Genomic DNA, 23005 nt, shown 5'->3' with positions numbered 1-23005 from the left:
AATTGGCCTCTTTGCAGCTTAGATTGGTTTTATTTAACTCCTAGTTCTGCCCCTTGGGACCGAGACAAAACAGGTCTGACTCCTTTGATTTGACATTCCTTCAGCCCTTTGGAAGGCAGCTGTTATAACACTCTCTAATCCTCGTCCAGGTTAAACATTCCTAATTCTTAAAGAACTAAGAGAATGTGAGGAACTTCTGTGATAAAGGACTACCGAATGTTTTGAATATCATTATTAATTGCTACCTCGCATTCCTTTAGGAATTCTTAGTTTTAAGAATTACTATCCAGATAAATTGAGTAATAACAGTATAACTGAAATAGATCTGATTAGGTCTTTTAAAGAAAATGCTTGCAAAAATTTTGGTTTTGGAGTATAAGCGACAGCCGCAGGCATAAGGTATAGGCAGAACATATAGTTGAGGTTACTTTGTTGAGCAATTATTAGAGTCGGTTCCGTAATGCAAGAACAGAAATCAGAACTTGGTTTGGCAGACCTACGTTCAAGTCCTGCCTCTTGAGACCAGCTGTAAGACAATAGACTTACCCAATGAACCTTTGGCATCTCTCTAATAGGCTACGAATCAGGATGGGGGTGGAGAGGAGGGAGGGAGTTTCCGCATAGTGGAAAGCTTCTGCAAAACAAACTGAAAATGTAAGGTCCGGGGAATTTAACTGCTAATTTCTGCGCATGTTTCTTAAATCGGTGTAAGATTAAAAAAAACCAAACCCGTGTTATGTTTGTCCTTTTCAGAACTTTTCAGTGTTTCTCGAGTAGCATACTTAATTAGCCAAATATGAGATATTTTTAAAAGCGCTGGTTTTGCAGTTGTGGCTGTGAACGAGACTCCTCCCAAAGTCAGTCTGCTATCTGCTTGGCTTTCTGCCCAGAGTTCTTTGATTGAGATATGGACCAGCCAGTCAGATGTTGAGAGCTATTTCCCCACCAATCCCAGAGGGCTCTATTATACATGTGGTTTGTTTTTGAGTATGAAGAAAGGAGTTGAAAGCAGTACGGTAGATTCTAGAAGTATAACACAGAGTTCTGTTTTTTGTACACACTTGTAACAAAGTGCAGGGGAGCTGAGATATAAGGCATTATTTAGTATTACTGTATTCAATTAAAGCACTTGGTTGTAAGTGGAGTTATGGTAAATTTAGTATTTAAATAAAAACATACCACTCCTAGCAACCTTCTAGTTACTGACTCAACGAATTTGTTTGGAAACGCTATTGCTGTTGTTTTTATAAATCATGGAGTAAGACTGTTTACAAATTTGATTCTAGAAGAGAGATTTTCTTTGTTATGGTGTAGAGTTATTTATAAATGCTTCTAGGCTCTTTTGGGACAAATAAGGCAAAGTATGTTTTATACTACAAACTGCAGGCTTCTATCTATCCCCAACTGTGGATAAAGTAAGCCCTTATTCACCTCAATGGTTGTGTTCTTTAAATTTCTTTTGGAGCAAAGTACACAAAGTATCAAAGACTTGACACTAAAAGAGGGCTAATTAACAAATAATACTAGAAGAATCCTCCTAGTTAGTTTTTTAAGAGAGAACATTTAATAAATAAAATGGTTTCCGGCTATCATACAAATTCCAGGGTACAGTGGAATCCTTCACAGCATAAGGTTTTGAGAATAGTTAAGTAAAATAGCATGTGTGATTTGGTCGGATGGTACATGCAATCTTATTCTTTATTATGTTTCTTTTTGTTTGAGGAGAGCACTGGTCTGTCTTTTCTGATTTAGTATCAGTGTTGCCTAGTGTTTTTGGCTAGAGTTTTATTGTCATTTAAATTTGTCATTTACATAAATGTAGTATTATTAATTTTTTGCTTCTGCTTTGATCTTTCATACTATAGCACTATGTCCTTGGATTTCCTTTTGCTCTACAAGGTCCATTGATACTCCTGTTATATTTATATTTTACGATTTGTTTAGCCACTGGGCATACGCTTTGATCCCATTTTTAAAATTCCCAAATAGTGTTGTTATAGATAAATTTTATCAATAGCTTTCTTGATTGTACAGACTTTTTAGTGTACCCCGTATTCCTTAAGAGATTTGTCTAGTTTTACTTCTGGGAACTTCATGGTTTAGTGTGACTAATGGCAAAATTTTTCTCCCAGGTTCCCCTAGGTATTATTCCTCCTGTGTATGAAAGAAGAAATTAGTTTATCCAAAAGAAAGGGAAAATGACTTTATTTTTAGGTTGAGGGAATGGGATATTATGGGATTTATATTGGGATGTATTATGACTAAATGCCAATATATCTTTTTCTATTGCTTATTAATAAGCCTTTTCATTTTAATCCCACCTCCCCTTCTTGCCCATGTTAGAAATCTGTTATTTAGCAATTAATTTGAGACTCCTCTTATGTGAACAATATTTCATAATTCTCTGCTTTCTTGGGAAACATGTTTTATTTGAAATTGATATCATCTTTCAGAGATCCAAGGACAGCTAGGTCATGCAGTGAATAGAGCACCAGCCCTGAATTCTGGAGGACCTGAGTTCAAATGGGGTCTTAGACAGCAGCTCTGTGACCATAGGCAAATGCCTTAACCCCAACTGCCTCCCCTTGCACCCTGCACCACCCCAAGAAAGAAAGATTCAGTGCTTTTTTTCCCTTTGTCCAGTCTACTTTCAAAGAAGATGGGGTGGGGAATCTAGGAGAACAATACCCAGCTTTTGTAATCTATATGATTTTTATTTCAAACAGGCATTGTGTTCATATAACTCTATCATGATAAAGCTTTAGAGGAAAACAAATATTGTATTATTTAGTTTAGGGAAGTTTTATTAATAATTAATACTGTAGTATCTATTGGTAGGTCTAATTTAGGAGCATAATAAGAGTGATAAGAGAGGAAATCTCATTTTTGACCTTAGACTCAGAGCTGGAGGGACCCTTAGACTTACTTTAATTCAGTCCTTCTCCTTCCCTTCATTTCATTTTATAGTGGAGGAAACTGAGACTTAGAGAAGTTAAAATGATTTGTTGAAGGTCACAAAGCTAGTTACATAAAGCTAGTTAGTGACAGAGCAGGTACTCAAATTAACAAATTATATACTGTTAAGGTTTAATAGGCTTTTAGTGTGAAAGAGAAGTTGGTAAACAGTGGTATGGTTCATTTATCTGCTGCCTAACCTATAATTTTTCCCTTGAGTTATACTCTCCTTTGATGATGTTTTAAGTTTGTGACAATGCATCTATACATTAATTTTATATGATTATATTTTTAAAATTATAAATAAGTTGGATCTAGTGAAGAAGCTACTTCTCATGTCTTTTTGTAAAAGGCAAAAGCATTTTAGAATCCTTAACTTTATTTGTTTTATAAATGTCTGGTGTAATTTAGTTGAACTCTATAGCTCCCAGTGATTAGATAAATAAATTCTGGGCAGGAAAATGGAAAGACAAATATGAAAGGTAGACTTGTCTCTATTGGGCTGTGTGTGTGTGTAGATATATATATATATATATATATATATATATATATATATATATATATAAATGTAAGGTTTATTAGTATTTCTCAGGTTTTTTTATTAACTTGTTAGATTTAATGTTCTAGGGAACTTTCTTAGGTATCTTGTGTCTTTTTTTTAGGATGTTTGTATGAATATAATTTTTAAAGACAAATGTCATTTTTTTCCTTTCTACATAGTCTCCTACATATTCTCTAATCACCTAATAAACTCCATCAAAGCTGTTGGTTGAAATTTTTTTTTACTTACATTATTAATGAGGTTAATTTTATCCAATCAAAACATTGTTAACATTTAGGTTCCTTTAATTCTCTGGGGGATTTTAAAATAATTAAGTCTTTGTATTTGGTATTGTACTATGGTATCCTATGCCATCATTTCTTCACTTCTGTGATTTTCCTTTGTTTTTAAGTTTCTGGCTCCTCTTATGTGTTGCTGGTGTTTAATAAATCATTTCCGTAAAATTAACATTGAATAGGAAACAGTAAATGATCTGTTCAGCTATCAGAAGTAAGTAGTTTAACATATACTAGCCCCTAAATATAAAAATATAATCTAAAGCCAAAAGAATTATGCAGAAGTAATAGAAATAAAATTGGGTAGTTTTATTTTGAGGTAAGAACATTGGAAGATTGAACTAGATGAACATTTTTGATAAATATTTAACGAATATGATCAGTATTAACATGTCATTTGAATACATTTGACATTTTCTTAAATTTCTTTGGTTTGTGGAAGTTATATCTATTGTGATTAAATTTTAACATGATGGTACTACCATATCTGCTGATATTTTTTGTTAAGTTTGTGTTGAAAAAAACAAGAATAAAACCTATATTTCATTTCTCATTACAGCAGAATGGCCTAAGACCATGACCGGTCTCCCCAGCACATCGGGCACAACTGCAAGCGTAGTTATCATCCGAGGCACAAAGATGTACGTAGCTCATGTGGGAGACTCAGGAGTGGTCCTCGGAGTTCAGGATGACCCAAAGGATGATTTTGTCAGAGCTGTGGAAGTGACACAGGACCACAAACCTGAACTTCCCAAAGAAAGAGAAAGGATTGAAGGACTTGGTGGGAGGTAGTGTATTGTTAATTTTTTTTCTTTTTCTATCTTACTCGCTTTATAGTAAGGAAACAATTTCTATTGCCTTAGATATTAAGTCTATTCAGGATGTGTGTGTGTATATCAAAATCCTTAGCACATTTTTCTTTTACTAAAGTTAGAGGCATTCCTCACTTTCTTCCCCACATTGTGGTGCAGTGGAAATAGTGCCAGGCCTGGAGTCGGGAAGACCTACATTCAAATCTGGTTTCAGACACACTAGCTGAGTGACCCTGGGCATTTAATCACTTAACCTTTTTTTACTTCAGTTTCCTTATCTATAAAATGAGGAAACCTCTCAGGGTAGTTGTGAGGATGAAATGACATAATTGTAAACATGTAGCACAGTTTTGGGCACAGAGTAAATTCTGTATAAATGTTAACTGTAATAATAATGTTTGTATTATTATTATTATTATATCAGAGGAATTCTCTGGTTGTCTGTGATTCTGTCTTGCCACGTGACCAGTCCATCTTTTCCTGTCATATAATCCCTTGAGATTTATTCCTGTTCTTTGCAGTTCCTACTTACATATTGCATCCTAGTCACACTTAGCATGTGCCTCTCCATTGCCCTCTGTGTAGTACTCATATTTAGTTTTTCAGAGGCCATGGTGTTCTGCATCTTGCTGCCACTTGCAAAATGGGGGTATTGAAAAAAATGGGCTTTTACATTCATGGGAAGTTTAGGCTCTCAAATCTCCTGAAAGCAATCCAGTGCTGTCCTTTTCAACTTTTAGTCTAGTTTGTTGGCTACCTTTATTTCCTGCACTAGATATACTACTGGATAAGCTCTTTAGGGTGTCCATCCAAGTGCATAATGAAATCTGGGCTTTTGACTTTTTTCATTCACTTAACCTGGCCTGTATAGATGGACAGACCAAACTCCTTTGAGTGATTATGAAGCTCTGTTTCGGAACACTTTAAAATGTCTTGTGAGATAAAATCAGCACAGTGTTATCTACAGACAGCAGCATCTGGAAGAACTCAACCATCCACAGGGAAGCTCTCTTCAAATTGGACTCTGTGCTGTTTCTCTTCCATCACAGTGGCACATAACCTTTAGCGAGAGAATAACAGCTCCCTGTTTTATGTCTTTTACTTGATGTTTATTATCAGAATATCACTGAATGTTGTTATTTCTGTTCCATTTTCTAAGGAATTCCAAATGATATTGATTCATGAAGGGAAACATTTTGTTAAAAAAAAACATAAGGTGGCATTTTATTCTAATATATACACACATCTAGACATATATACATACATATGTTGTGTATAAAACTAACAAAAATATATGTTTAGTGGTATCTTATGTCCTTAACACCTTTCAATCAATTGCAAAATGGGAAAATTTGATCCCCTGTTGAATGGAAAGCTTGCCTTGTTCCTTACTAATAGCCTTGTTGAGTTTGCCCTTGATTTGCGTATAAATGGATCAGTCTGTTAAAGGTTTTATATAGTTGGAATAGTAGCTAGATAAGTTTGTAGTTTTTGATGTTCACTTGGTCTTTTTTTGTTGTTGTTGTCATTGTTGTTGTTAATAAGGTCCAAGAATTTTTTTAAACTTTTGTTGCCTTCTTTTCCTTTGGAGATCTTGTGTATTTGTTCCTCAGTGGTTTCATGATTGTTTTGCCTCTGTCATGGATTTTTTTCTGTATATACACTGAGTCTGACCCAGCTTATTTTTCCATCTGTGTTTTCTTTTAAGTGTCATTTCTTCTGTGATGTTAAGAGTCCAAGTATGGTGGTTCCACTATTTTTGCACATTTTTTTCATTTTTTCTTTTGTTGTCTTCTTTTCATTTTTAACCTTAAATGCCCTTTGGATGACTTTCCATATTAATATCTTGTCAGATTTTTACTTTCTTCACTTGTCTCTGATTTAAGATTATAATGCATATATTTGTCCATTTTCCTTTTTCATTTGCCCTAATAATGGAATATCTCTTTTCCTTTCTGCCATTAGCATTGTAGTAAACTAGCTAGTAATAACAAACTTTCATTTAAAAATTGTTACTCCTACTCCCTCAAGTCATTGTTAAAGGCTGCATTTTAGTCTTAGTGATTGAGGTTCCAGAATGAGGCAGTTTGAGGTTGGAGGGAAGGCTGAACCAAAACCAGACTTTAGATATTTTTTTCTCTTGCCTGCTGAAACCAGATTCTACTGTTATTACTTTCCTTTCTTCTGTCCCTACCAACTACATGTTTAAAAGTAGGTATTTTTGAGACTCAAAACTTAATTTTATTATGGTATTTTCATAGTTTAAGGGTGTTGAACTTTTCTGTGTCACAGATTCCTTTGGTATTTTGATAAAGCCTAAGGATACTTCAAAATAATATTGTTTTAAAATGCATAAAGGATTACAAAGGAAACCAGTTATATATCATCATATATATTGATACTGTATTGATATCAATATATTAAAAAAAGTATACGGAGCCCAGTTTTCCAAACTGAAATGTAAGATCAGCCAGAAGCAGGGAGTATAGTAATAACATGTGAATATATTTAAATATATTTCATTGAGATTGTTTTAAAGCTTTGCTTAAAAAATTTATGAAATTTTAAAAAATAATGCTATAAAGCCTTATAGTTATTTGTATTCCTTGTGAGGATCTCATGTTGGTATTCTCTTGTGTCTCCTTAGTGTAGTCTTTTTTGCAGCCCAAATGATCCAAGTTTTTGATGCAATTAAATATATTAGTGGGTTACTTGAATTTTATACTTTCTTGATGGATACCTTTTTCTTTACCCCTTTTACCCCTTTCATTTTGAGTTTGGATGGATAAAGTTCCTGATGATAGTCTAAGAATTATCATCTAGTCGTGTTCAGCTATTTGTGTGTATAATGGTAGAAGAGAAAGTTTTTGAAAGAACTTTCTAATAGAATCTCATATCCTAGATAGTCATTTTCTAGCAAGGAAGATTTCATTGGATTAAATGCTCCATTTGTTGTATTTTTGAAGTGCCTTTTAAACCAAAAATTTTTCTTCTGTCACTTAAAAGGTGACATTTCGTTTTAGTCCGTTTTGGAGACATAAACAAACTTTTGGTCATAGCCTTCCAAATTGAAGTAAATGGCACTGTAATTAAAACATCTGTAACTTTGAGACGTTAAATGACTTGCCCATAATCATATAATTGGTAAATATTTTAGATGGGATTTTTAAAAAAAATCATATTTTTTTATTCTGAATTAACAAAAAGCAAATAAAATGGGCATTTGCATATATTTAGTGGAATAGAAGAAGATAGTAAGTAACACAGGTCTCTGTGATGCACTACTTGCTTATTTTTTTAAGCATAATAAAGATCATGTTAATTTTCAAAGGTATTCTGCTTCTTCAAGGTGGGGTTTCAACCCAGGTTTGTCCCATAGCAGCTTTATGGTGTAGTAGGGGATAGGACACACAGATTTAATAAGCTATTGTAAGATGAATGCATTAGGAAGCTATAAAATGCCTCGTGACATCTGAGGGAACATGTTATTATAAACAACAGAATCAAGGAATGCTTTTTATTTGGCATTTGAGTTAGTTTTAAAGGATGGCTCTGACTTCAACAATGGAAGGAAATGGAAAATATTTCAGGTATGAGCAAAGGCATGGAGGCACTGATAGGATAATGTATATTCAGACAACACAGAGCAGGTGCAGTTTACCTGGAGGGTCAGACTCACTGCAAGAAATAATAACGTAAAGCTAGAATGATCGAGTGCCACCATTTTATAAAGAGCCTTGAATGCCAGGCGGAAGGATTTTATTTGGACACTCAGGTGATATTAAAGATTTTTCATCAGAGGTACAACCTGACCAAATCTGATATTTTGTCAGTAGTATGAGGGGTAGAGGCAGTGTGTTATAGTGGATAGAGAGCTGACCTGGAAGCCCTGAAGACCTGGCTTCCTCTAATGTAATGACTGTGTGACCTTGGGTAAGTCACTTAACCTCTCAGTATTGTAGGCTGTGCTCTAAGTATGAACTCCAGAATTCCTGACCTTCACTGGTGGAGGAAGTTTCCTTATCTAGGAGTTTCTTATACCATTGAAATCATAGATCCAGGCTCTAGCTCAGTAGATAGAATGCTAGGCCTGGAGTCTAGAAGACCAGAACTCAAATTTGACTTTAGATACTTACTGGCTTTATGACCTAGGGCAATTCAATTAAACTCTGTCTGCCTTAGTTTCCTCAACTGTAAAAAGGGGAAAATAATATCTACTTCCCAGGATGTCTGTGAGGATCAGAGATAATGTTTATTAAGCACTTGGCACATAGTAGGCACTTAATGCTTATTTCCTTTCCCTCTACCTAACTCCTCTGATGGAGTGTAGGTAAGATCTATTAGGGAGATAGTTACAGTTGTTCATTAAGTGGTAATGAGGGCTTGGGTGATTACAGTAGGAGTATGGAGAACAGATGAAAAGTACTAGTGTGGTGAAACTGACAATCCTCAGCAGTTAATTTAACTAGAGGAATGAACTGGCCCAAGTTTTGTTTATTTTAGTCTCCTGCTTTTCCTTGATTGGTCCCTTGCGTAATATTTACAGTCTTACTTTGGCATTTTGGTTTTAAGAAAACCTCAGGTATAATAGCAGTAGGGAAGCTAGGTGCAAAAACATCAGTTTGTTTTTTTCTTTTTGGTTAGGAATGTACTTTCTGATTGCTTGGCTCACATACTTAATAAACATTTCAGTGGCTATTTCCAAGCCAAGAGACCCAAATGTTTTTTGGATTCTAGGAGGGAGATAATATTCTAGCAACAATTGTTTCGGCCTATTTAGAACCAAGAGTGGCTGCTGATTTGAGCTAATGTGGGAGTGGTGGATTACTTTACTATCTTTATCTTTGGAGTATAGCTAACTTGTTTTGGAGAGTTATATGCACAAAACTCAAGTATGTATAAAAAGGCCTTTTTGTACAGTGTTGTCTCTACCACTACAATGTATATTGCATCTATTTTCTATAATCCCTCAGACCTTCCTCCATACCTAAAATATACTTCCTTTTCTTCTCTGCCTTTCAGAATCCTTTTTTTTTCTTCAAGACAACTCTGGTGCCTTTTCTTTCTTACAGCTTTTTTTGATCTCCTGCTCCACCAATCTGAAAGTGATCTCTTCCTTGTCAAATTGTTCTAGAGCACTTTGCCTGAAAGTTTTCCTTTGGCCCCATAATTGTATGCCTTGTGTAATTCATTGTGTGTTTTGTCTTATCCTTCCTTCCCTGCAGAATGTAAGCTTCCTAAGTACTAAAACTCAGATGTATTTTTGTTTCCCCAATGCCTGGCACATTAACTCAGATATTTACAATATTTAATCAAATTACTGGTAGATCCAAAGTCTACTTTGCTGATAATGAAACTGACGTGGAAGTAACAGTGGCAGAGAAATGACTACTTTTGAGATCATGACATCTTTAAAGCATTCTGTGTTCCAACCCCATAAGCAGAGTCATTTGTTAAAATTGAGTGTAGGACAAGTTAAAGCAATACTTATAGGAAATCTCAATTTTATATTTCTATTCTATAAGAATGCTTGGAAAACCTTCCAAATTTCAGAAAATCCATAAACTCCATGGTCCTAATTTTATAGCAGACCACCTTTATAGATTAGTTGAAGCCATTCAGCATGACATCTTTATTCTTATTTTAGTCATCCCATTTTCCTTCCACAGAATCATATAATTGGACTACTTATAGATTTAGACCTAGAATAGACTTTTTAGCGATCATTTAGTCCCACTCTCATTTTAAACATGAGAAAAATTGAGCCCCAAAGAAATGAAGTAACAAGGACATACAGGCAATATGTTTTTTTTAATACTGTTCTTAAACTAAACCATTGTATTTCCTCCTGCTTCAAAAGACATTTTTCTTGTCAGGATTAACTCTCTAACCCATACTTTACTATCTAACTTTTGTGGGTCCTTGATACATTGCCTGTCTCCATGTTCTTTGTCTTCAAAAAATTCACAGTAATCATTAAACTGTTTGATGCTTGTTAAAAAATAGGTTGATCATTGGAATAGGTTAGGTACACAGCATACCAAAGGAGATGCTGTACTATATTTTTTGATAAATCTAAAGATACCCCAATTACTGTGGTTGGTAAGGATTTACTGTTTAACAAAAACTGTTGGGAAAACTGGAAAGCAGTCTGGCAGAAATCAGGCAAATACCAATATCTCACACTGTATATCAAGATAAACTCCAAATAGAGAGGAACAAAGATAAAACATGCTGCCTGTTTCCTAGAAGAGGGTTAATGGATTCAAGATACTGAATGAATTTTACATTTGTGGACATAACCAATGCGGGATTTTTTTTTTTTTTTTTTGCTTGGCTACCCATATTTGCTACAAAATCTTTCTCCTCCACCCCCTTGGATTAAGGGAAGCAAGGGAGGAGTGTGTAGTGTTGGGGTTCCCTTCCCATAAAAGGAAAGAAAAGACAATCATTGACACTTAAAAAAATGAATAGAAGAGAACAGAAGGCTGGCCAGAAAGAAATAGCCAGGACAACCTTGAAGATTACATGTTGAAATTATTCTATACTTCAAAAAAATTTTTATTTATTTATTTGTAGTTTTCAACATTCATTTCCACAAGATTTTGAGTTACAAATTTTCTCCCCATTTCTCCTCTCTCCCTACTCCAAGACACTGTGCATTCGGATTACCCCATTCCCCCAATCTGCCCTCCCTTCTATCACACCCCCTTATCCCCATCTCTTCTATTTTCTTACAAGACAAGATAGATCTATACCCATTATCTGTATTTCTTATTTCCCAGTTGCATGTAAAAACAATTTAACCTTCGTTTTTAAAACTTTGAGTTCCAATTTCTCTTCCTTCCTCCCCACCCATCCCCACTGAGAAGGCAAGCAATTCATGTGTAGTTATGCAAAAGATTTCCATAAAAGTCATACTGTGAAAGACTAACTATATTTTTCTCCATCCTATCCTGCCCCTCATTCTCTCTTTTGATCTTGTCACTCCCCAAAAGTGTTTACTTCTAATTACTCCCTCCTCCTATTGGCTCTCCCTTCTATCATGCCCCCTCCACACCCCTTACATCCTTTTCCCCTACTTTCCTGTAATGTAAGATGGATTTTCATACCAAATTGAGTGTGCATGTTATTTCCTCCTTAAGCCAAATGTGATGAGAGTAAGCTTGACTTTTCCCCTCTCACCTCCTCCCTTTTTCCCCTCCTTTGAAAAAGCCTTTTCTTGCCTCTTTTATGAGAGATAATTTGCCCCATTCCATTTCTCCCTTTCTCCTCCCAATATATTCCTCTCTCACCCCTTAATTTTACTTTTTTAGTATCATCCCTTCCTATTCAACTCACCCTGTGCCCTCTGTCTATATGCATACAATCCCTCCAACTACCCAAATACTGAGAAAAGTTTCAAGAGTTACAAATATTATCTTTCCATGTAGGAATGTAAACAGTTCAACTTTAGTAAGTCCCTTATGATTTCTTCTTCCTGTTTACCTTTTCTTGCTTCTTTTGATTCTTGTGTTTGAAAGTTAGATTTTCTCTTCAGCTCTGGTCTGGACCATTTTTTCCCCTGAAGTATTATACTCAATTTTGCTGGGTAGGCAATTCTTGGTTTTAATCCTAGTTCCTTTGACTTCTGGAATATCATATTCCAAGTCCTTTGATCCTTTAATGTAGAAGCTGCTAGATCTTGCGTTATCCTGATTGTATTTCCACAATACTCAAATTGTTTATTTCTGGCTGCTTGCAGTATTTTCTCCTTGACCTGGGAGCTCTGAAATTTGGCTACAATATTCCTAGGAGTTTTTCTTTTGGGATCTCTTTCAGGAGGTGATCAGTGGATTCTTTCAATATTTATTTTACCCTCTGGTTCTAGAATATCAGGGCAGTTTTCTTTGATAATTTCATGAAAGATGATGTCTAGGTTCTTTATTTGATCATGGCTTTCAGGTAGTCCCATAATTTTTAAATTGTCTCTCCTGGATCTATTTTCCAGATCAGTTGTGTTTCCAATGAGATATTTCCCATTGTCTTCCATTTTTTCATTCCTTTGGATTTGTTTTATAATTTCTTGATTTTTCATAAAGTCATTAGCTTTCTTCTGCTCCATTCTAATCTTGAAGGAATTATTTTCTTCAGTGAGCTTTTTGGACCTCCTTTTCCATGTGGCTAATTCTGTTTTTTAGGGCATTCTTCTCCTTGTTGGCATTTTGGATCTCTTTTGCCATTTGGGTTAGTCTATTTTTTAAAGTGTTATTTTCTTCATCATTTTCTAGGGTCTCCTTTAGCAAGCAGATGACTTGTTTTTCATGATTTTCTTGCATCACTCTCATTTCTCTTCCCAATTTTTGCTCTACTTCTCTTACTTGATTTTGAAAATTCTTTTTGAGCTCTTCCATGGCCTGAGATCAATTCATATTTTTCTTGGAGGTTTTGGATGGTGGAACTTTGACTTTGTTTTCTTCCGTTTGCATGCTTTGGTCTTCCTTGTCACCAAAGTAGTATTCTATAGTCTGATTCTTTTTTTTTGGTTTTTCCTCGTTTCCCCAGGCATTTACTTGACTTTTGAGCTCTTTGTCAAGGTAGTTCTCTGCTTCCAGTGGGGGTGGAGGTATACTATCAGCTGCTCAATCCCCCCACAATCTGTGGGCTTAGAGCTCCAAAAATAGTGGCTGTAGCTGCCCTTGCTGCTGCTGTGGCTGCAAGGTGGGTTTCTCCATCCCCTCCCCCCTCTGCCATTCTGGGGCTAGTCCCAGACCACTCACATCTCCTGCACTGGTCCCACAGGCTTTTTCCACTGATCTTCCAATTTATCCTCAGCGTTTTGGGGTCATCAAGTGTGGAAACCACCACAGGTGTGAGAGATTCAGTCTGCTCTCTGAACTCTGCTCCCAGCGTGGCTCAATAGACTCTTCCTGATGATCTTCCAGGCTGTCTTGGGCTGGAGATTTGCTTCACTCTATCATTCTGTGGGTTCTGCATCTCCAGCATTTGTTTAGAGTCAGTTTTTACAGATATTTGGCTGGGTTTAGCGGGAACGCTCTAGAAAGTCTGTGCTGTTTCTCTACCATCTTGGCTCTACCCTGAAATTATTCTATACTTAACAAAAGCAAGCTGTATGTAATAGATTTGCAGTTTCCTGTAGACAAATCTCCTTTTCTAAGTTCAGAATAAAATTAAAAATATGTATTTTCCATATTGGAAAAATTCTTTCTGTGTTGTTCTCTTATTGTCCTATGTCTCTTCTTCCATTTTTTTAGAATGAATTGTCTACATCTATCTGTGCATTCTTTACTTCTCCTCTCTCCCAGGAACTCATTGAAACCTGGATTCTACCTTTAACTTTGTACTGCAGTTGTAGAACTAAACTCTTGAAAGTGCCTTATAATTGTCACATTTAGTTGCCTTTTTAGTCCTTAATCTCTTTGAACTTCTGCATTTTTGATAATGTGCTACTCCTTTCTTTTTGAAATACTGTTTATTTGGTTTTCATGATACTATATTCACTTGATTATGCCTCTCTTTCTTAGATTTTTATTCCTTTCCTTTCTAAATGTGGACATTGGTTAAGTACAGTCTTTGGTCACTGGATTCTCATGCAGAGCTCATATTCACTCAGTCTCTTGGCTTCATCTAACACCTCTATGTCTGTCACCTCCAGGATACAGTGTGTGTGTGTGTGTATGTGTATACACACATATACATATACATATATATATATGTATATGTATACATCCCCCATATATGTGCGTGCACACACACACACGTATTTTCAGTGCTGATTTGTTCACGAAGAGAGTACAGTTTTGCATTTCTGATTGCCTGTTGGACATCCAAGTGAAAAAATGTCCCATTATCACTTCAAACTCAGTATAATTAAAACAGAAATCCCTGTACCCTAGAAATAACTTTTTCTGCTAATGGAACCATCCATCATCTTATCACATAAGATCAAAATGTTGGAGTTGTCATAAACTTTGACCTGTCACATCCATTCCTCATATGTATTCCTGACACTATCTCGTTATATCCCTTCCTTTTTTCCTGTTGTCAGTAGTCTTCATTCAGGTTTTTTTCATCCTATTCTTGGACTACTTATATAGCTTCCTGGATTCAGCCTTTTATGCTCCTTTAATTCATTCATACATCACCACCACGTTAATCTTAAAATAATTGTCTGATCGTATTACTGTCACGTTTGCATGGAGTTGATCAGTACCTGCTAGCTGCATGCATAATGGTGTCTAAGTGTCTTAAGCTTGCCCTACTAATGCTTAATTTTTACATTGTTTAATTTTTCTTGTAGCCCAATATTTCTCTTGAGAACATGGATTAGATCCTTTTTCTATCCCCTATGATGTCTAGATTTTAATTTGGAATGAGTACTCAAATATTTATTTCAGTGAAGCTATTTTCAGTCTTAAGTTTGTATTAACTGCCCTAGTAAAACATAGTGAAAGAGGAAAAAAAGTTAAACTAGTCTATTTATGTTACTTTAGTCACCTTTGTTTTACTTTTTTCTTTTTTTAGTGTGATCAACAAATCTGGGGTTAACCGTGTTGTTTGGAAACGACCTCGACTTACTCATAATGGTCCTGTTCGAAGAAGCACAGTTATTGACCAGATCCCCTTCTTAGCAGTTGCAAGAGCACTTGGTAAGCAGGTCTTACAAGTTGAGTAGGATCTTATAAGCTTCACTACCAGTTAGCAGACTGAAGGAGGGGTATTTTTAACTGGCATGTTTTGGAAAGAATAACTTAGCATTTTGAACTCCTTATTAAAAGTGCATTGTTAAGTGAAGAGGAAGACCACTGTGTTAACCTGGTACTGTATATAATCTCATCAAAGTTGTTATTATCTCTGAAAACTTTGCCATCGCAGTCTTTTAAATCATAAAATTGTTGATGTATTTTAGTAGACACTATCTCATTAGCAGGTATCTGGACCTCATATAGCCTTTAAAGCTACTTAGGAATGCCTTCCCTATTTTATCCTCTCAGTTAATTAAGAGATTTCCTCTGATAGTTTCCTTCCTACAAAGGTCTTTTTGTCTTCAGCTAGAGATGAATTGCCTTAAATAGAGGAAAGAGGCAATTTTCTAACCATCTTAATGAATGCAAATTTGTTTCTGTGTTCGTAGTAAAGAGGCATGCCTAATACTTGACTGGTTAAGGAGAGGGGTGGTGTAGCTCAGCTAAATATATTTTCTTCCTTTTTTTAAAGAAAATACTTTTTTTTAGGTCTTACCCCTGACTTTTTTCTTTATGAGTCATGTTTTCCACCTCCCCTCTTCCAGATTAAATCCTATTTTTTTTCTTTTTGACAAAAAACAATTAAGTGAAAGCTGATTAAAGCATCTGACAACATATACATAATTCTGCCCTGGTAGTATTCCCCATGGCTCTGCCATGGGGGATAGTTGTGTGTGTTGGGGAGGAGTGGTATGAATCAACAGTTTATTCTTTATATACATTTTCTCTTTGGAAATACTTAAATATAAGTTACTTCTTGAAACTTGCCAGTTTTGGTCATTTTTGGCAAAACCTTTTGAGATCCTGATTATTATTCATCCTGTCCATGACTTTTAGAATATAATATCTAGACTTTTATATAGGAAGGTTATTTGTTAAAAGAAAATCTGCTTTCTGAGGAGGTTACAATTTTTTTCAGAGTAGAAGTAGAAGTACAGATTGGTATGTTCTTCTGGTTTTATCTTAGGGCAGTGTCCATTTGAGGGAGGATGAGATCTGTGGACTAGAGCTGTTTGTTTCTCATGCCATGAGGTGCTATTTTGTTTCTGTTATGAGACATATACATGTAAATGATTTCTGTTTCCTGGCAGAGTAACAACTTCTGGAGAAAGACCTCTCCTTAGCATCTTAGCATGTAGTTCTTTATCCATGGTTCTAGCAAACCCCCCCAACATTTACTGTACTGCATCACAGAATGGTAACTAAAACAAAACTAGTCTCTTTCATGCTTTCTTAAATACATTTGAAGTGTGTGTGTGTGTGTGTGTGTGTGTGTGTGTGTGTGTGTGTACACACAGTTTTTTCCCAGAGATCTTAAATGCTTTGCAAGGGATTAATTATCAGTAGCCCTGTTTTAAAGATTGGTAAATTGAAGCTGTAGTAAACTTAAAATGCTTCAATACAGCGAATCAATGACCTAAGTGAGGATAAGGCCCAGTGTCCAATAAATAGTTTTTTCTTCTGCTCTTCTCTGTGAATTATTTTTGTTTCTCAGTGCTGTGCATGGATAAAGATCTTTACATTTGGTGGATTTTCATACTTTTTAAACTTCTCTTTGTGTCTCTTGGGTTTAAAAAATGTTTAAAAGCCCAATTAAATTTTAGCCCAATTTCTCTCACTAAGCTAATGAAAGTTTTTGCCTGCTGCCTGTATACAGAAAGGGATGACCCAGATAGCTCCTTCTTGTATGAAGATTATTTCTAAGGCCTGCTAAGTGCAGGAAGGAGAAAATGAAAATACCAGTTACCTTACAGTACCAGTGTTCTTCGCTAGTTCCACTGTTAGCAAATTTAAGATCTTGAATTCATAATACCTTTTTCTTTAAATGACCTCTAACAGTTAAACTTGTGTGAGACTGATGGAAAATGGTTTTTGCAGGGACTTTGTACTTGGAAATCCTTTTTAGCCAAGATCCAAAGGATATACTTCTTTCTTTTGTGGAGACTGAATTTTACTTTATATTTCTGGGCTAACCAAAGCCCTGCTCCGTGCAAATACAGGTGAAGGAGAGAGAAAAAACTGTCTTTTCTCTTTGTATCCCTAGTGCTTAGCACATTATAAATTCATAAAAAATACTTTTTCATTCATTCATTTATGGAGAACTTTTTTGAGTAATAGACTTTACAATATGACTGAATGGACTGTTTTCTATTTTTATGTTTGAGACCAAACCTATATAATTTTCTCTGGCACTAGTTATACAATGTCAGTTTTGGCATGCTTGCTTATAGAATAAAGATTGTTAGAGCAATTACTTGTGGAAATAAATGACTCGGGTGTGACTAGTTAGGGATATGAAGATATACTGTTGTCCATATGCTAACTGAACAGAGTTGTTGAGCTGGTTTTACAGATGTTGTGTGAAGGTGGAGTGGGAAGGTTTAAAGGAGGAACTCTTCCATTCTGTGCTCAAAGATATAAAAGGCTGCTCTCCTCACTTACATTTTGCAGATGAGAAATAAGTCCAGGGAGGCCTGTTTCATTGTCAGATATAAATGTGTGTGTGTGTGTGTGTGTGTGTGTGTGTGTGTGTGTGTGTGTGTGTGTGTATGTGTAGAAAGAGAGTGAATTCTAGATCATTCTATTGCATAAAATATTTGTCTTTTTGAACTAGTCAATAAATCTATAGAATTTTCATAAATGCTTACTGCCTTATTTTTTATTTCTATATTTTTTCCCAATTACACGTAAAAATAATTTTTAGCATTCATTTTAATTTGAGTTCCAAATTCTCTCCCTTTCCTCCTCTCTTCTTGGGAAGGCAAGCAGTTTGATATAGATTATATATAATGCAGTATGCAAAATGACTGCTTTATTTTTGAAGCATGTTAGAGCGGGGAATGGATTGTTCTGGAATTCTGTATTCTAGAGGGTAAGAGCAATTCATTATTCTTTGACCAGGAGAAGGGATGTTTAGTTTACTTAGATTTTCTACTCTTACTAGAGCATTACTTACCCCTACATCTGGTAGGTCCAGATGGGAAGGGAGTTAAATAGAGGCCTGGTGAAAGGAGTATGATCTGAGGGCTAGATTAGTTAAGAATGAGGTGTATTTCCAGGAATTTTGCCACTTTTAGGTGTTTTTTCCCCTCACTCTCCTACAATTTTGAAGACCAATAGTGGGCATTGTAATCTGTCAGATCAACATGGATTTTATTAAGCCCAGTATACTATAATATGTATGCCAGGTACTGTCTTACATATTAGGAATACAAATAGAAGCAAAAAGAAAAACAGTACCTCCCCTCAAAGGACGTACATTCACATTCTGTTGAAGGAAGACATCACATAAAAAGAAGCTTTTAAAAGAAGTGGACAGTAGAGAGAGGAGGGATTGCTTAAGAAGCATGATGGAGTCTGTCAGTGGAAGAAGTTCACAGAGGGATGAAATCCAGTCAAGTCTCTTTCAGGTATTAGATTGGGAATCAAGTTTGCTAAAGTTTCTTTGTTTTCTTTGCCATTACTGTATTCTCATTATTTTATTTGAAACTTCTAGTGCTCAATTCACCCTAAGAACCACTAAATCTTATGTTTTGAAAATTCTATTTTATCTCATTAAATCTTAAATTTCAAAGGGTCTTTAGAGATGCTTTAGTCAGACTTCCTAGTCTCTTTAGGATCTGCTTCTACTTAAATACCTCTTGGGGATAGTGACCAGACCACTTCATAAGCCATTTCTTAAAATTCATTACTGGAGATCTTTTGTTACAGAGTTCTTGCCCCTCGTTGAGTATAGGCCTGGTGAAAGGAGTGTGATTTGAAGACTAGTATACTTTCCTAACTTCCTGATAATACTCTATTCTTGACTATGTACTCTGTAGTAGCACAGAACCTGTCTAATCCTTTCATCTGTCAAGCTTTTAAATATTTTAAGTTAATGTACTATGTCTTTCTCTCTCTTTAGGTTACACATGTCCAGTTCCTTCATCATTTTCTCGAGATAATTTCTAGACTCCTCACTTAATTTATTGTCTCCTCCTGAATAATACTCAAGTTTGTTAGCATCCTTCTTAAAAGTATGGTTTGCAGAATGAAGCTTAATATTGCTAATATAATTTAACTAATGAAATGATGTCTGAAGTCTATTTCCGTTAATGCTGCCTAATACTGTGTTAGGATTTTGGGGGATCTGCATAATACATTAATCTTAGATCTACTAGTACCACTAAATCTGTTTCACATGAAGTGCTGTAAAAACTAGTCTTTCCTAGCTTATATTCTGTGTGTGTGTGTGTGTGTGTGTGTGTGTGTGTGTGTGTGTGTGTGTGAACTTAAAATTCAGGGCTTTACATTTATTATCTGAAACAAAGATGAAATCCTGCAATAGCTCAAATTCCTGTTGTGCTTTAGGGTGATGACAGTGCTTTTTACATCCTTTATTTCATTTGATTATTGCAACAATTTTATGAAGATATAGTTTACAAGTATTTTTATTACACTTTACAAATAGGGAAACTGAACCAGACAGAGTTACTGTGACTTTACCAAAGACACATGTAGTCAGTGACAAAACTGGATTTGGAGTTGGATCTTCTGACTTCAAGCCCAGCACTGTTTATACTGTACAACATATTTTGCTATAATGCCATGTAGTTGGACTGGCTTAATACCGTCCAAATACTAGGTGACTGCTTTCAAGATAATTTTAAATCTTGAGTCTGTTATCTGTACTAATCCATTTACCTTTGTGTCTTATGCACATTTGTTAAGACTACCTTCTAAGGGACAACTAGGTGATGCAGTGGGTAGAGCACCAGACCTGGAGTCAGGAGGACCCAAGTTCAAATGTGACCTCAGACACTTAACACTAGGGGTGTGTTACTTAACCCCAACTGCCTTCCCTTCCTCCCATCCCCCAAAAAAGGAATGCTTTCTATGTCCTTATCCTTGTCCTTATCATTGACAAAAATCTTAGCTAGGACCAAAGACTTGTGGCTCTCTAGTAGAACATTTTAATACAAATCATTACTTTAGTCAACTCATTATTTAGATGACTACTGAATACAAGGTCAGGGTAGTCTTCTGTATGCTATGGAGGAGGATGCAGAGGTGAAGTCTTTGTTCTCAAGAAGCTTATTGGCTATAAAAAGTACCATCAATTTTCTACCTCATTTTTCATGCATGTATAGTGGTACAGGTATAAGACATGAAGATATTCAAACATTTGATTACTTTAGGAGAGCAGTGTATAATACTTGGGTACATTTGTTGCCAGATAAGTACAATTGAAAAAATCAGGCCCTAAGGGTCTCACCTTCTTCTCTCTGTGTACTTTCTGCAGCCAAATGGAATTATTTGCTGTTCTCTAAACAAATTTTTCCTTTTCTTACTTGTATGCCTTTCCTTATCCTGGTAAGAATCTGAAAAAACCTTAGCCTAAAAGGGCCAGTGTCTCCCAGTGCATCCTGGGCCATCGCCATTAGTCGTGATGAATCTTTGACCATTGGACTGATATGGCTCTGGAGGAGAAAAGCTGGTGACCTGCACAGCCCTCCCTCACTCAAATCCAAGTCAACTGCAAGTCATGTCATCATTTTCCTGATGTCATTGTCCTCTTCCAGAACAAAGGACAAAAACAGCAGCAACAACCACTTTCCTTTTCCTGCTAGTGCCTTTTCTTGTCCTGGTCTCCCAGGTCTTCCTGCAACCCAGCCAAATGTCAAAGCTTAACAGTTAGAAATTATCTTTTCTTCTGCATACCTACTAGACTTTATAAAACTTAATCACATGTTGCCTAGTTTGTGTCTTTCCTCCCTCATGGATTACTAAGCCTTTAAGGGGCAGGAAACAGCTAGGTTTTTTATTTGTCCTCCATAACAATAAGCAAAATCCCTTATGGGTACAGAAAAATCAGCAAGTATACAATAAATATTTGTTAACTAAATGTTTAGTAACCTATTTTGTGTAGTTCTTAAGCAGTCAGAATTTCAGTTCTCTTGAGAATCAAATCCAAATTACTGGGTAACCTAGTAACATGAATTCTACTTAAAATTTTTTTTGTACCTCTTCTCTTGTTTTTAGACTTAGTTCAGGAGAGGCAGCATTAGTATACAATAGCTTTTAATTGTAATTGACTCTCAAGGTAACGTATTGTTTCATTTTATATGAAGATCTCTTCCTCAATTTCTCCTGACACGGAAAAGGTGTCAGTGGAGCACTTGTCCACATGTTATCCCAATTTTCACTCATACCTTATTGACATCTTTTATTCCAGTTCTTTGAAGTTCGTTACTTATTTGTTGTTTAACCCATTTTTGCTCCCCACCCACCATTTGTCTCTCCACTGTCCTCTTGGGTGTTATACTAATATATTGATCAAGAAAGAGATAATCATATTTATTTACTGTCACTTTTAGTTCCCTGCTTTAAAAAAAAAGTTTGACACTTATTTTTAGTTTTGAGCACATATCATCTAATGTAGCATGTTATTATTATTATTTTTTTTGGCTCTTGATTAATATCAGATGTCCATTGCCAAGTTTATGCTTGTTAGCTATTTTTTACTGTTATCTTTATTGTATTTTTTTTTTTTACATCTTGTTTACTTTGAGGGAATTTAATAGATCATAATTTTGTAGGAATAGATCAATAATACTAGCATCAATTTTGACTGCTAAAATTATAGCAGAGCTGCCCTCTTGTGGTTTACAAATGAAAGTTCAGTTAGATTTTCAATATGTTTTTGGGTCATAGAGTCAAAGATTTATAGCTGGAAGGAATCTCAGAGTCTTAATTCAACCTCTTAATTTTGTTTTATTTTTGCAGTTTCCTCTGTGATACATGATTTTTTATACACATCTCTTATGTACAGTTTGCTTTTTTTTAAATGATAAATTCAGCATGTAATTTTCTAAATTGTTTTTGTCTGATTCTTTCTGACTTTCCTTCTATTTCTTTCTTTGTATTAAAAAATGCCTCGGTGCTCTTCCTTTTTTGTGTGTGATGGTGATGGGGGAAAGAATCTATTATATCCTTAGCCCTTCTTCCTTCTTTCTTTCCTGCCTTATATTCCTTCCCCCCATTGAAAACAAAAAGAAAGAAAAAATACTTCAGCAAGTATACAGAGTTGAGCAAAACAAATTCACACATTGACTCTATTCAGAAATTTGTCTTATTCTGCACCTTGAGTTTATCACCTCTTATCAGCAGTTGGTAGCACCTGGAATCTTATTGATCAAGCTCCCTTGTTTTACAAGCGAGGAAATTAAATCCCAGAGTGGTTAAGTGATTTGCCCAAGATCACCCCAATAAATAAGTGTGATTGAGGCTAGATTGAATGTAGGTCCTCACTCCAAGGCCAGTGATCTTTGTACTTGACCACACTGCTCCCTTCATAGAATCACAGAATCTTAGAAATGGAAGAGACCCAAGGATCATCTTGTTTAAATCCATTATTTTACTGATGAGATCATTCAAGCTAAAGATGATATATGATTTGCTGTCAAGGGTCACATATTGAGTACAGTGAGCATGATTGATTTACTGGGGGCCAATTATGTCCGGAGAAAGGAAAATGTTCTGAGTATTTTACTTGAGAAGAAGCAAGCATTTTCAAATTCAAAACCAATGAGTTTGGTTTTTAATTTCTGGAAACTTTCTAGAATGTGTTATTAGAGGCATGATTTGTGAGACCTTAAGTAAATGTCAGTCATGCCC

General features: G+C 35.5%; 1 protein-coding gene across 2 annotated transcripts in view; it reads left to right on the top strand.

The window, feature by feature from the left end:
* The window catches only part of PPM1D (protein phosphatase, Mg2+/Mn2+ dependent 1D), a 44707-nt gene that overhangs the window by 1327 nt on the left and 20375 nt on the right, over positions 1–23005 (top strand). Inside the window, exons 2-3 of one of the 2 annotated variants that reach the window (XM_072637749.1) lie at positions 4355–4580; positions 15129–15253. In XM_072637749.1, the coding sequence (XP_072493850.1) occupies positions 4355–4580; positions 15129–15253 (351 nt within the window). Of the gene's footprint in view, positions 1–4351; positions 4581–15128; positions 15254–23005 lie in introns of both variants that reach the window. The other variant, XM_072637747.1, reaches the window with a different exon arrangement.

Source organism: Notamacropus eugenii, chromosome 2 (assembly GCF_028372415.1).
Source record: "Notamacropus eugenii isolate mMacEug1 chromosome 2, mMacEug1.pri_v2, whole genome shotgun sequence".
NCBI lineage: Eukaryota > Metazoa > Chordata > Mammalia > Diprotodontia > Macropodidae > Notamacropus > Notamacropus eugenii.
Note: the sequence above shows the minus strand (reverse complement) of the source record. Positions and strands in the feature narration are given on the sequence as shown.